The sequence below is a fragment of the Trypanosoma grayi genome, assembly GCF_000691245.1.
Source record: "Trypanosoma grayi strain ANR4 Tgr_200_V1, whole genome shotgun sequence".
NCBI lineage: Eukaryota > Euglenozoa > Kinetoplastea > Trypanosomatida > Trypanosomatidae > Trypanosoma > Trypanosoma grayi.
The window spans coordinates 1-11,986 of NW_008825819.1; the positions used below are offsets into that span (position 1 = coordinate 1).

General features: G+C 52.6%; 8 protein-coding genes across 8 annotated transcripts; all 8 read right to left on the bottom strand.

Moving 5' to 3' along the window:
• Positions 1–37: 37 nt before the first annotated feature.
• On the bottom strand, positions 38–1,462 carry DQ04_02001000 (putative peptidase M20/M25/M40; the record flags this gene model as incomplete). The annotated part of the gene is made up of 1 exon (XM_009311384.1): positions 38–1,462. The coding sequence occupies one exon, from the start codon at positions 1,460–1,462 to the stop codon at positions 38–40; it is 1,425 nt and encodes a 474-aa protein (XP_009309659.1).
• Positions 1,463–1,826: 364 nt separating this feature from the next.
• DQ04_02001010 (hypothetical protein) lies at positions 1,827–4,226 on the bottom strand (the record flags this gene model as incomplete). Its single annotated transcript, XM_009311385.1, has 1 exon — positions 1,827–4,226. The coding sequence occupies one exon, from the start codon at positions 4,224–4,226 to the stop codon at positions 1,827–1,829; it is 2,400 nt and encodes a 799-aa protein (XP_009309660.1).
• Positions 4,227–4,668: 442 nt separating this feature from the next.
• Positions 4,669–5,652, bottom strand: DQ04_02001020 (putative short-chain dehydrogenase; the record flags this gene model as incomplete). Its single annotated transcript, XM_009311386.1, has 1 exon — positions 4,669–5,652. The coding sequence occupies one exon, from the start codon at positions 5,650–5,652 to the stop codon at positions 4,669–4,671; it is 984 nt and encodes a 327-aa protein (XP_009309661.1).
• Positions 5,653–6,111: 459 nt separating this feature from the next.
• On the bottom strand, positions 6,112–7,401 carry DQ04_02001030 (hypothetical protein; the record flags this gene model as incomplete). The annotated part of the gene is made up of 1 exon (XM_009311387.1): positions 6,112–7,401. One exon carries the CDS (start codon positions 7,399–7,401, stop codon positions 6,112–6,114), a length of 1,290 nt encoding a protein of 429 aa, XP_009309662.1.
• A 228-nt stretch (positions 7,402–7,629) lies between these two features.
• On the bottom strand, positions 7,630–8,730 carry DQ04_02001040 (hypothetical protein; the record flags this gene model as incomplete). The annotated part of the gene is made up of 1 exon (XM_009311388.1): positions 7,630–8,730. One exon carries the CDS (start codon positions 8,728–8,730, stop codon positions 7,630–7,632), a length of 1,101 nt encoding a protein of 366 aa, XP_009309663.1.
• Positions 8,731–8,958: 228 nt separating this feature from the next.
• DQ04_02001050 (ribulose-5-phosphate 3-epimerase) lies at positions 8,959–9,693 on the bottom strand (the record flags this gene model as incomplete). Its single annotated transcript, XM_009311389.1, has 1 exon — positions 8,959–9,693. The coding sequence occupies one exon, from the start codon at positions 9,691–9,693 to the stop codon at positions 8,959–8,961; it is 735 nt and encodes a 244-aa protein (XP_009309664.1).
• A 297-nt stretch (positions 9,694–9,990) lies between these two features.
• DQ04_02001060 (hypothetical protein) lies at positions 9,991–10,707 on the bottom strand (the record flags this gene model as incomplete). The annotated part of the gene is made up of 1 exon (XM_009311390.1): positions 9,991–10,707. One exon carries the CDS (start codon positions 10,705–10,707, stop codon positions 9,991–9,993), a length of 717 nt encoding a protein of 238 aa, XP_009309665.1.
• Positions 10,708–11,443: 736 nt separating this feature from the next.
• DQ04_02001070 (RAB-interacting protein) lies at positions 11,444–11,917 on the bottom strand (the record flags this gene model as incomplete). The annotated part of the gene is made up of 1 exon (XM_009311391.1): positions 11,444–11,917. One exon carries the CDS (start codon positions 11,915–11,917, stop codon positions 11,444–11,446), a length of 474 nt encoding a protein of 157 aa, XP_009309666.1.
• Between the last annotated feature and the right edge of the window lie 69 nt (positions 11,918–11,986).

Sequence of the window (11,986 nt, forward strand, 5' to 3'; positions counted from 1 at the left end):
AAAAAAAAACACCTCCCACCCTTGCCGGGGAAAAAGGCTATTTTCCGATTTTTGGCGTGGCATGGAAGTGGTCAGCGATCATGCGCGCCACGCAGAGGGTGATGCCCTTTGCGAACGGAACGTGGAGGAACTCGTTTGGCCCGTGGGCATTGCTCATCGGCCCAAGGACCCCAGTGATGATAAATTGCGCAGCTGGGAACTTTTTGAGCAGCATTGCGATGAAGGGAATGGAACCGCCCATTCCCTGCGAAGCGAATGGCTTGCCAAATGCGGTTTGGCTTCCCTCCGCGAGGGCGGTGGCGAGCCAGGGCTTCAGCTCCGGCGTCGCACAGCCGAAACCGGCGATGTCTGGTTCAAAGCAAACTTTCGCACCATACGGTGGATTGGCTGTGAGAATTTTTTTCATGGCTTCAGTGGCAACGTTAGCGTCCGCCAGGGGAGGAAGGCGGAGCGAAAGCCGCAAAGTCGTCTTTGCGCGGATGACATTGCCTGCTGTCGCTGTAGGTGGCAGGTTGGCGCCCGTTACTGTAAGACACGGTTTCCACGAATTGCGCAGCGCGAGCTCAGCATTGTCACCAGGTTCAGATGACACTCCAGGGAGCAGCGGATACTGTTCCTTAAATTGAACCTCATTCATGGTCTTCATGCTCTTGATCACCGTTTCAGGAATTGTACAGTGTGCTTCTGGAATCTTCACCTCTCCAGTAGAAGCGTCTTCAATACGGTCCAGGAGAATACGTGCAATACGGAAGGTGTCTGGAATCACACCGCCGGAAATCCCACTGTGCATACCTTCACGCATCGTTTCCACAGTGAGCACGCCACCAGATACTCCTCGCAACGCTGTCGTCAACCAAAGTTGATCGTAGTTCATAGCTCCGCTGTCAAGACAGATAAGCATATCCACATTGCCAATTTGGCTCTTGAAACGGTCAAGGTAGTACGACAAATCGGTACTCCCAGACTCTTCGCATGCCTCAATGATAGTGACAATGTGTCCGTGTGGCAGACCCTGTTTTTGTACCGCCGCTACAGCAGTAAGCGCTGAAAATATAGCATAACCATCATCTGCAGTGCCTCGGCCGTAAAGTTTCCCATCGCGGTACACAGGCTTGTAAGGATGAAGACCTTCTGCCCACGGAAGAAGGGGTGGCTGCTTGTCCATATGGCCGTACATTAGAAGAGTATTGGCAGTGGGTTCTGTTCCTTCAATTTCCACAAAAAGAAAAGGTGTGCGACCCTTCTCCTCAACAAGTTCATACTTGAGACCTTTGATGGGTTGCGCCTTTGCCCATTCAACGAGGACGTTCATGGCTTTTTCCATAAGACCATTGGTAGCCCACTCCTTGTCGTAATTGGGACTCTGGTTTGGAATCTCAGTGTATGCCGAGAGAGTCGGAACCACCGACTTGTCCCACTCTTCCGAGATAGATTTTTGCACGGTAGTCCAATCAACAGACATTGTGTATCGCGTGTTGCAGTACTCTTTTTACTTTTCCTTTTAATAAATAAATATATATATATATTTTTTAAAAGATGTGTGTCGCTAGCCAAGATATTGGGTATTGGAAACTCAATCTTTTTTCCCCCAAGAAACGAAATCAGCAACAAATGAATAAGTTAAAAAAAAATGAGGAAGAATAATGATGCCCTTTGAAAGCACAGACAGTAAAACGCACAGCAAAGAAACAGAACAAAAGAAGCGACTCGCGCACCGTTACCTCACGTTTGAATCGGGCTTCTTTCCTTTTATACCGGGTCTCAAACTCACATGCATACAGACAAAGAAAAAAGAAAGAAGCTTTTACTTAGCTTCCTCCCTCATTTCATCGGCGCCTATCCATAAGGTTGCCATCTGCCACAACATCACCATCAGAAAGGGCAGCTGACGCCTTTTCAATCGTACCGTTCTCCTCGCCTTCCGAACGGCGATGAGCATCAACAAGGCGGAGTTCGCTAGGAACTCTCGATGAGGAGGCAGTGTGGTCTTCTATCACCATGAGTTCCCGAAAAAATGCCATACTATATGCATGTGCAGGTAAACAAAAGTTAAGAGCAAGACACTTGGTACCGTTTTGCGCCATATCCGACGCGGTAAGTGACACCGCACCAGCCGGTAATCGTTCTGCAAGCCGATAGCCATACTTGCCAACAGGCCACACACCACGGCGTTGACCACGCGAAGTCGCTGTATAGCTTGTCCGCTGCCGCAGTTCCATATCTGTAAGCAATTTATAGAATGCATCTTCACTCTCCCCACCAACCACTCCGCATGGCTCTGGTAAGGCCTTCACCCATGGACGGGCTGCGCGGGGGTAACCGCTGCCCGTCACGAACAGGGGAAGACACCGCACCTCCTCGCACCACAGGTGATTCTCAAATTTACCAGAGGAAGACTGAAACCCCAGGAGGAGTGCAAGCTGCTCCATGACTTCATTTCCCCTTACATTAAAGGGAATAACAATGTCACGAAGCGAATACCGCGCCGCCTCCTCTCTTGTGAAGATGGCCGCCATGCCCTGGAGGCCCTCCATGCCCCTGCCCCTCCCACTTCCCCTAACATCATCATGATTCTTTACAATAGATGTTGTGTTCACATCGGTGAAACCGGTTTCAAGAAAAAGCTCCGGCTTCGCCACCATTCCACTGGGAAGGATGTTGTTACTATCACTTTCCATCGCAAAGTCCCCAGGCTCAGGGGAGCCCTCAACCAGCACATTTTCTCCCAGCTCACGGATGCGACAGCTGGCGAGAACATTCCACACTAAAGCAGCTTTGCTTGTTGCTATTTGTGCCCTCAATCCACACGGAACGTGGAGGTGATACCACTCCCGCAGAATGGCAGGGCGGTCTTCACCTCGGCGAAGTAGCCCCACCAACTGTCCCACCCAACTATCTGCCATCATAGCTGTTGCGGTGTCACTCAAACTTGCTGCAATCACAAGCGCCTCCGCCGGCATGTTACGTTCCCACGCCGCCATCGCGTGGTATGTGCGAAACGGACACTGCGGAGGCATTGGCCCAAAATGGCGGGGTCCAAAGTAATTCGGGAACGCCGCGAGCTTCGCTAGCACCTTCCCCTCCAAACGGCTCTGATTGGTGGTGGTGCCAGCGGTGATGCCTCTCACCAGCATGCTGTACTGCATCCTGCATCTATAGCTATTGAAGGGGTTGCACGGGAAGGATCGCCAATGCAACACCTGCACGCTAAGCCGGAGAGGCTTCAAGTTCACCTGCAGCAAATTCCCCAATACGGCCGCTCGTTGCTCCTTGGGCGGCAAATCGGCAGGGAATGATACGCGGAGACTGCACAGCTGCACCGTGACAGCAGACTCTTCCAGTGCAACATTCACTGCGAAATCCTCTACCTGACATGTCACCCCACAAGCTCCACCCAACAAAGTGAATGCTTCACGAAGCGACAATCCTTCCTTGTAAAGCACAAAATGTAAATACTGCTGATCTACTCTCGCTGATTCACAACAACGACTAACAGCGGCTGAATTCGGCAATGTTGGATCCGTAAATGAGACTATCTTCCCGTTGGGGAGCACTTCAGCCACCTGAACGTCACTGGTATGTAGCCGGAAGCCACGCAGCCGCCATGACCGGTGACCATCTTTACCTTGACACAACTTTGCCGCAATGCCTGCTTCCAGTTCCACCTCCTGCATCATAGGAGGTGTTGGCTGCGACTCCCGTAGTGCAGCAAGCATTTTGTAGAGGTCACCACCATCTCGAATAGCATGCAGCAAGTGTCGGGCACGCTGTAACGCCCCCTCAATATCAACTGCGCCGGCTACACGCTGAACTATAGTGGAGTCCAATGTCGGATTGTATTGAAGCAATAGGTCTCGTGTGGAGATGTGTGACCCTCCACTGGGTACCTCTGTCATTGATTCTACTGGATTTGCAGCACAAACGGCCGGTGGAGATGCCACATGCATTTGCTGAAGAAATGAGCGCAGCGTGCACGATAAGTCTGGGAACTCTGCCGGTGAACTCCACGGCACAGCTTCTGGTGATGGTGATGCCGATCGGGATAATGGCAACGGGGATGAGGAGGGCAACATCCGCGCATGAATGCTCTTGACAACAGGCGAAACAAACACTGATGGACCAGACATTGCCGTTGCCGCGGGCCGAAGTGGAGGAGCGCGCCGCACCCGCATCCGTCGCATCACAGCCGCCATGGCGCCCTGCACACCAGGCTGCCGTGATGACATATTCTCTCGACCTTAAAACGGTAATAGAGACAAATATACCCCCCCTCCCCCCAAGAAAACAACAACAACAACATACAAAACAGAATGGATAAAAAAAAAGCGCTACAAAGCCATGACGAGAAGCCTAAGATATATAAGAAACAAATGTGCATACATGTAGGTGCCCGAAAACTCATGCACTTCAGGTACTACTATGTATGGCACACAAGCGGGCACTGTGTGTACCATGAAGAACAGTGCAAATATCATAATGACAGTGTTTCTTACCAGTGCAAATAGGTCTTGCCACTCATCTTCAGAACAAAAAAAACAGGACTCCTACACTGCAAGGAGTCTCTGTATTGGATGAAAGGAGAATCTTCTTCCTACTATTGTTAAACCTTCAACCTTTGCATGTATTTTCATTCTCATTTCTTTGCACAATTATATATATATACTCTGCCTACATACTTTTCTTGCCTCGTATACTGGAAGCGGCCACCAATTTCTTGTGGTCGCCGTTCAACCAGGCGAAGCGCACGATGAGTTCAGACAAGAACTGAAAATCAATTATCTTGTTCACCACTCTAAACAGAGCAGACGTTAAACCCTGATCCCACACCGTTATTCGTCCTGCCGCAGCAAAAATCTGATCTGCAATATTCATCGGCAAGCACGCCACCTTCTGTGCTGACTTGAGCGAGTCTAGCGCCGGACCCTGGTTCTTGTAGAAGTTTGTGTTCACTGGCGACGGGTGCATAACCACAACATCAATGCCGGCATCATGCACTTCCGCCGCCAGTGTGGTGGCGAAGTTCGTCAAGAAGGCCTTGGTCGGGCTGTACAGCGTTGCTGTTGGCCCGGGAAGATAACCGGCGGAGGAAGACGTAAACGTGACAAGGCCACGACGCCGCCTCTCCATCATCTTGCGGAGGAAGTGGTGCGTGATTGGGACAGCACAGCCGGCGTTGCACTCCATATTGGCTCGCAGCCGTTCTATCCCCGTTTCGGCGAAGAGCCCCGTGCTGATGTACCCGGCGTTGTTGAAGAGAAGGCTGACATCAAGGTCCTTCGTCACGTCTATGATGGGCGACATGTAACGCATGCTCTCCTCGCCCAGGTTGACCCCAACTTTGCGGAAGCTGCGCTGCGGGTAGCGCTTTTGCAACTCGGTAAAAGTGTTGTTTAGCAGGGGGTCATCCAGCGCGATCAGAACGACATTGATCTCTTGCTGAGCGAGCTTCTCTGCGATAGCTTTACCAATGCCACTGCTGGCACCTGTTACAACTCCCCACTCCGCGCCGTATTTGGATTTTAGATTCTGCGGAAATCGCATAGCCAAGTTCTGTACCGCAACCCCCACAAGGTACGTCATCAGACTGATAAGCCCCATTATCACAGAGGCGTACCACAGGCTTGTCCACACCGCATCATCAAGGTAAAACATGAATGCCGGTAAATTTATCCTTTCGGTATATATATATATATATATATATATACGACCTTATAATTTTAGGTTCCCTTCCTCTTATGTGCGAGAAGAAAGGGGAGAGGGAAGGAGAGTTACCAGACAGGGAAGCAAAAACAAGACCCCCAAATTTGAATCAACAAAAGAAGCGGCGGTGCTTCAAGAGAACGGCAGTTCAGAGCTATATGTGTGTGCGGCTGTTATCACCCACCCCGAAGGGCGTGACATCGCCCCACCCACGCCAATATCTAGCAAAGAGCAAACGACAACTAACAGTCATCGGGAAACAGATCACCAACGAAAAAACTAAAACGAAAAAAAAACACATAATCGCAACAACACAAAAACAACACAGCAGCATCACCCCCGCACTTGCCGGGGGTTTCATCCTATACTTCACAAAACTCTCGCAAAGCGTGCGCATCCCACTCTGTACCTCTACAGTTCCTCCCTTGGGAAGTAAAAACTGCGCGTCACCATCATACCCTCCGCTACCGCTGACAAATCCACATGAATGTTAAGCATTCGAGCCTTCATCGCCACTCCTGTCAATGAAACGTCGCGTTGAATGAGATGGGCCACACATGAAGCCTTTTTCGCGATGGGGCGAAGTACCACGTTGTAAAGCGTCCTACTATAGGTCTGCTGCTCACTAAGATCATTCTCTAGACCATCATCAGGAACCGAGAGACGCGATTTGGGACCTATGCTACCTATATAGTCTTTCCACGCTCGCACAAGTTTACTGCCAACCACTGTTTCTGATGTGTTAGCGGCCGCGGTGACCTGACGACCCGAAATACCCGAAGCTGGGATGTGAAAGAGGTGAAGGGTTCCTGTGTCTGAAATACAGGTGGCCACGGTATCTGTCGATGTCACGATGAGCGACAGCGTGTGCACCGTGTTGGGCGTCGTGCCCCGGGAGAACTGACAGAGGACGACACCCTTTTCCACATCCAGCAGTTTCAGTGATGTGCCGCGTTCACTCACTGTGAGCGCGCGTACACCATCGGGAGTGATCGCGATGCACTGCACTTCATTGTGATGGAGCTCCACGGTCTTTTCCATGAGCGGCTGTATGGGCGCCTCATCCATGATACCCACAAGAGAGTGTGGCATCACGTTCGGCTTGATGCGCTGCTCGCTTACGTAGCGAATACAGCGCACCGTACCAGGAGTTGGCCCGAGAATTACTCCATGAAGCAGTGAGAAACACATGCCACTCGCTAGCTGCTCCACCAGCATGGTAGCCAACGCCATTGTATCGGCAGCCCGGCGCGTCTGCCTCGCCTTATGAGAGACACGGAACGACTCAATCTTGCGCAGCTGGTGGTCAAAAAAGTGCACACAGCCACTCTTCTCACCGATCACCACGAGACGGGGGTGAAAGCGCAGCGCCTCCACCGGAGATGACAGTGTCACACGCGCCGGCACTGACAACTCCTCCCCCCGCGCGTCCCTCACGGTGAGATCCAGCAGCGTCACAGTTGCACAGTGACTTACTGACCAACCGGCCACCACCAACACATTGCTTTGCCCATGTAGTGCAATGATGCCAACGCCACCCAAAACGGGCCGCCGAAGAACCTCGCAGAGCCATCCCTCATCAGCCAGCAGTAACTCGGTGCTGTAGATGATAAAACCATGCGGCATGCCAACCGCCAGGTTGGTGCCTTCGTTATTCCACGCAAGGCACGTCACAAGCTGCCCTTGATGATCCTCGCTCATCTTACTCCACCTTCGTATGCCCGCACCTCCGCCGTCACTACCACTACAAAAATATGCCTCACAAGCGATTCAACAGAAATAAATGGAGAGAGCAAAAAAAAAAAAAGGATACACCATCCAACGCACACCCTCCGCCTCACATCTACACACCAAACCAATACATAAATTTACAGCTATCCCTGCACACTGCAGGGAGCTGGAGAGTTCATTCTTTCCTTCCCTTTTACCTCAGGGAATGAGGATATGCCGCAGATTTTCCTCTCGCGCGGACATACGCCGCACTAGTTTCTCACAACTCTTCACCGCCCGCTTGTGCAGCGACGCATTCGTTGATGCAACGCCGCGACGCCGCCTTTCCTTCACGCACGCCGATTGCTCCTTGAGACAGCCGCCCGCTGCGGCGCCAAGTTTCCGCAACGCCGTTTGTTGTGCCTGCGGCGCCAGCAGAGTCAGCGGCGCCCCCCTCGTGGAAAGCGAAAGGTAGTGCGCAAGGTAGGCTGTGCGCACCGTCTCGTGCTCGCATACCTGTGCCAGCGAGAAGAGGCTCCGCACGGGTTCTGGCAGGCTTTGCCGCACCCGCGACAGCTGCATGATGGCGTCAAACTCATTCACAGGGCTCCAGACAGCAAACTCCACGTGAGCCCTACGGTCACTGCTTGTCTGCAGATCCATAAGATGGTTTATTAAATACAGAACCGATAGACGGGCAGTACGCTCCTGAAGAGAGAGCAGTGACTGTTGCTGCTCACGGTTCACAGCGCTTTGCGGGTTTGGATGTGCCTCGCACCTCAACTGAAACAACGCCGTAAATGGCAGCAACACGACGTCCTTCACTGTTGATATCTCCTCCTCGTGCTTCTGCTTCTGCTCCCTGGTGTCTTCCTTCTCCGCCGTATTAGGGGCGGCCCCTCCTTCTCGCACTGCCTCTGTCCACGACGAGATGGCACGGCTAGATAGGAGCGTCTCCACGAGGAAAGGTGTAGTCACTAGCTCCCGTCCACGAATTCCTTGTGAGGGATTAAGCCACGCCGCCACGGTGTTTTCCTGCCACCACCCAGCAGCCGCAGAGGTGCCGCTGCTTATTCCATCCTTGGGAAGAACAACGTCTGCCCAGCTCTGCGAGACGACACTGCTCAGAAGGGCCACATCCACGGCCAGTCTCGCCGCATTCAAGTCGGCGCTATTCGGCTGCAACTTGCCGTCTCCACGTGCGGCACGTAATGCTGCAACGTAGAGGCCAAACCACTCACTGTACGGCACTGCAGTGACGCTGCGGTGGGGCACAGCCGCCACCCTTTCAAAGAGCCGCGAAAAAATATTGGCTCGCATGTGAGGGGGGCCCGTGCTCTCTCTCTCTCTCTCTCCCTCCCTCTTTCTTTGATTGGTTTTATGTTGCGCACACAAATAAGCAGATACAATGGGAACAAGAGATAAAGTTATCACCCGTTTATATAATCCAGGCACATATAGCCCATGCAGGTGGGGGCAATAATTACTCTGCCAAATACGTTCGAGATTTTGGAACTGCTCTGCTTTATCTCCTTTAATTGCCTGTACTTACAGAGGATTGAGAGATTTCTGCACGACATTGCGCATCGTTTCCGTCGCCTGCTTTCGTGAAGGCGCCTTAAATATGGAGGTGCCGGCGACAATGATATTTGCTCCCGCCGCCGCAGCCACGTCGACCGTCTTCTCACTGAGACCGCCGTCGACCTGAATGTTGAGGCGTGGAAACTCACGCCGCAATTCCGCCACCTTCGGCATCATATCGTGCATGAACGACTGCCCACCAAATCCCGGCTCTACCGTCATGACAAGCACCATGCTCACCAGCTTCTCCCGCACGAGCTCCACCACCTCCTGCGCGGGCGTCTGTGGCTTCAGCGATACACCGCACTGCATGCCGGCGGCGCGAATGTGACGCGCGAGCGACCGCGCGTCGTCCGTCGCCTCAATGTGGAACGTGAACTGCGAAGCGCCTGCCTTTGCCATCTCGTCGACCCAGCGCTCCGGATGCGTGATCATGCAGTGCACGTCCAGGAAGGTGTGAGGCAGGTGCCGCCGCAGCGCCTCCACGACGCACATGCCAACAGAGATGTTCGGCACGAAGTGGCCGTCCATCACGTCGACGTGCAGCCATTCCGCGCTGCCACCAGCGGGCGAGAGAACGTCGCGGCACTCGTCGAGAAGTCGTGCAAAGTCGGAGGCGAGAATGGACGGCGCAATGATGGGGCACAGCGCATCGGTGCGGTCAGCGCTCAGCCAAGTGTTTCTGTCCTGGTGATCAAACATCCCTCTTTCGAAAAAAGACCTTTTGCTTATATATATATATATATATGTATGTATGTATCTGGGTATGTATGAACTCGGAGTTGAAGCTGCAGAAACGTTGGTATGAAAAGAGCCTAACGTATACAACAAGCAAAGCAATGAACTGGAGAGCACAGAGAAACCAACAAACACTCCTTGCTCGTCACTATAAACCAGACACACACACACACACATATGCACAGCAATCGTCAACAATTATACACCTGCACACAAGCGGAATGGAGAAGCACCTCTCACCCCATTCCCCCGTCCTCCGATTCAGCTCAGGAGCATAACCCAGGCCTCGTCCACCAAGTGCTGCGCCTTGCACGCCTCCCACTCGTGCTGCACCCGGCCCGTTAGCTGCCCGAGTACGTCCTCCAGCGAGGCAGCAGGAATACCACCATCTGCACCACGCGCGCGCAAGTTATAACCATGGAGGCACAGCGACAACTGCACGGCTCGCGTCGGACTCATTAAATCCACTCGGAGAGCAAGAATAACTTCTTGTAGCCACCCATGAAACTGCGCAAGCACCGCAAGCAGGGCGTGCGCCCCTACCATCACCTGCGGTGCATGACACTCGTTCGCTTCACCATCAAGTCCCGAAGCGTCTTTTGGGAATCCGGAAACTGCTGCTACTGCTTCCACGGAGTCCTGCCGCAGACGCGGCCGGAACGCCTCCTTCGCCTGCTGCAGCTTGCTGTGCCACGCCTGCTGTGCATTGCTGAGGGAGCGCAGGAGCGCGTTCACGTCCTCCGTGTGCTGTGCGATTATGAGCTCCACAGTGGATTCGGGAAAAGCGTGCAGCATGCCCAGCGGGTTGCTGCAGCAGCGCAGTGCGGTGTCGGAGGGTGCGGATGGACCCACCCGTCGCACGGCCTCCTCGACGGCGATGCGCTGCGAGGTGAGGTTTCTGATGGCGTCGATGTTGGCCACGACCGCGTCGAGAAGGTTCTGGCACTCACGGAAGCGCTGCACTACCACAGCAGCCATCGCGTCTTCTGCCACGACACACAAAGATAAAGAGGGGAATTAAGCGAGAGAGAGAGAAAAACAAATAGAATGTGACATCTATATATATATATATAGAGAGAGAGATAAATAAATAAATAAATAAATATATATATATATATATATATAAAGAAATAGGAGGAAGGGCAAACTAACAAGATGACATGACACCGCGGTGTCGTGCACGCCTCTACCAAAAGCACAAGAGAGCCAAAGAAAAATATAGACAGAGAAGGGAAGAAGCGTGCGCCATCGTGCTGAGAATGGCAGCACTAACAACAAAGCAAATCACAGCTGCTATTAAGCACAGCAAAAAACCATCACCGCACCTCGCAGCTAGCGGGCGAAGCTGCAACGTGTCCAATATATATAGCGTCTCCTCTTTTATTTTTCTTTTATCTCTCTCTCAGTCTATATATAAATATATTTCTCTCCGTATTCCAGCATCAAATCGCCGTGCTCACGTGAACCTCACATAGCGGTAGTGCAAGCAATGCGATAGCTTACACCCTCACACTTTCTCCCACGCTCTGATTGCATGCTGCCAGCCCACACATACTTCCACTTTCCTCATGTATTTTTTCTTTTAACACAAAATTATCCTCAATTGTTCTCACCTTCTTCCCCCATATACGTCCTTACATGCGCAGACGCCACCGGGGACATCTTCAGCTTTATTCCAGTTTTTGTCTCCTGTCCTGCGCCCTCTGGCTACGCTCTACACAAAGGAGAACGGCTGCTCCTCTACAGCCGGCTTGAGCATCACCGCGTGTGCCACCACAATGCCCAGCGACGAGAGCACTAGCCAGAACACTACCGAGCTACCGTTTGACAGGAAGAACGATGCTACACCGAATATGAAAATGAGGAGGTACGCCTGTGAGAACGTGATCTCGCGGTTGAACAATAAGAAGTGGTTGCTGTTCGTCGCCACCGCCTCCGTGTGCTTCATCCGCACGTACCACCACATTACCATGGTGAGAAGCAAACAGATGCTGAAGGTCGGGTTTAGCAGCAATACATAGGACGAGCCCAGCAACGCAAGAATGATGTAGTTATGGTAGTAGAAGTTGATGTTTCGGTTGAGGCGGCTGAGCGACTCGCTGAGGCCTGCTGGCGCGGTGAAACTCTGCCTATCGAAGAACTCCCGCCACGGCCGCACGAGGGCCAGTTGCCGACGCGTCCCCTCCATTGCCGACGTGTAGTAGTACTGTGCCTTGCCCACAAGCGATAGGGGGACGTCAGCAGCGGCGGCGGCGGC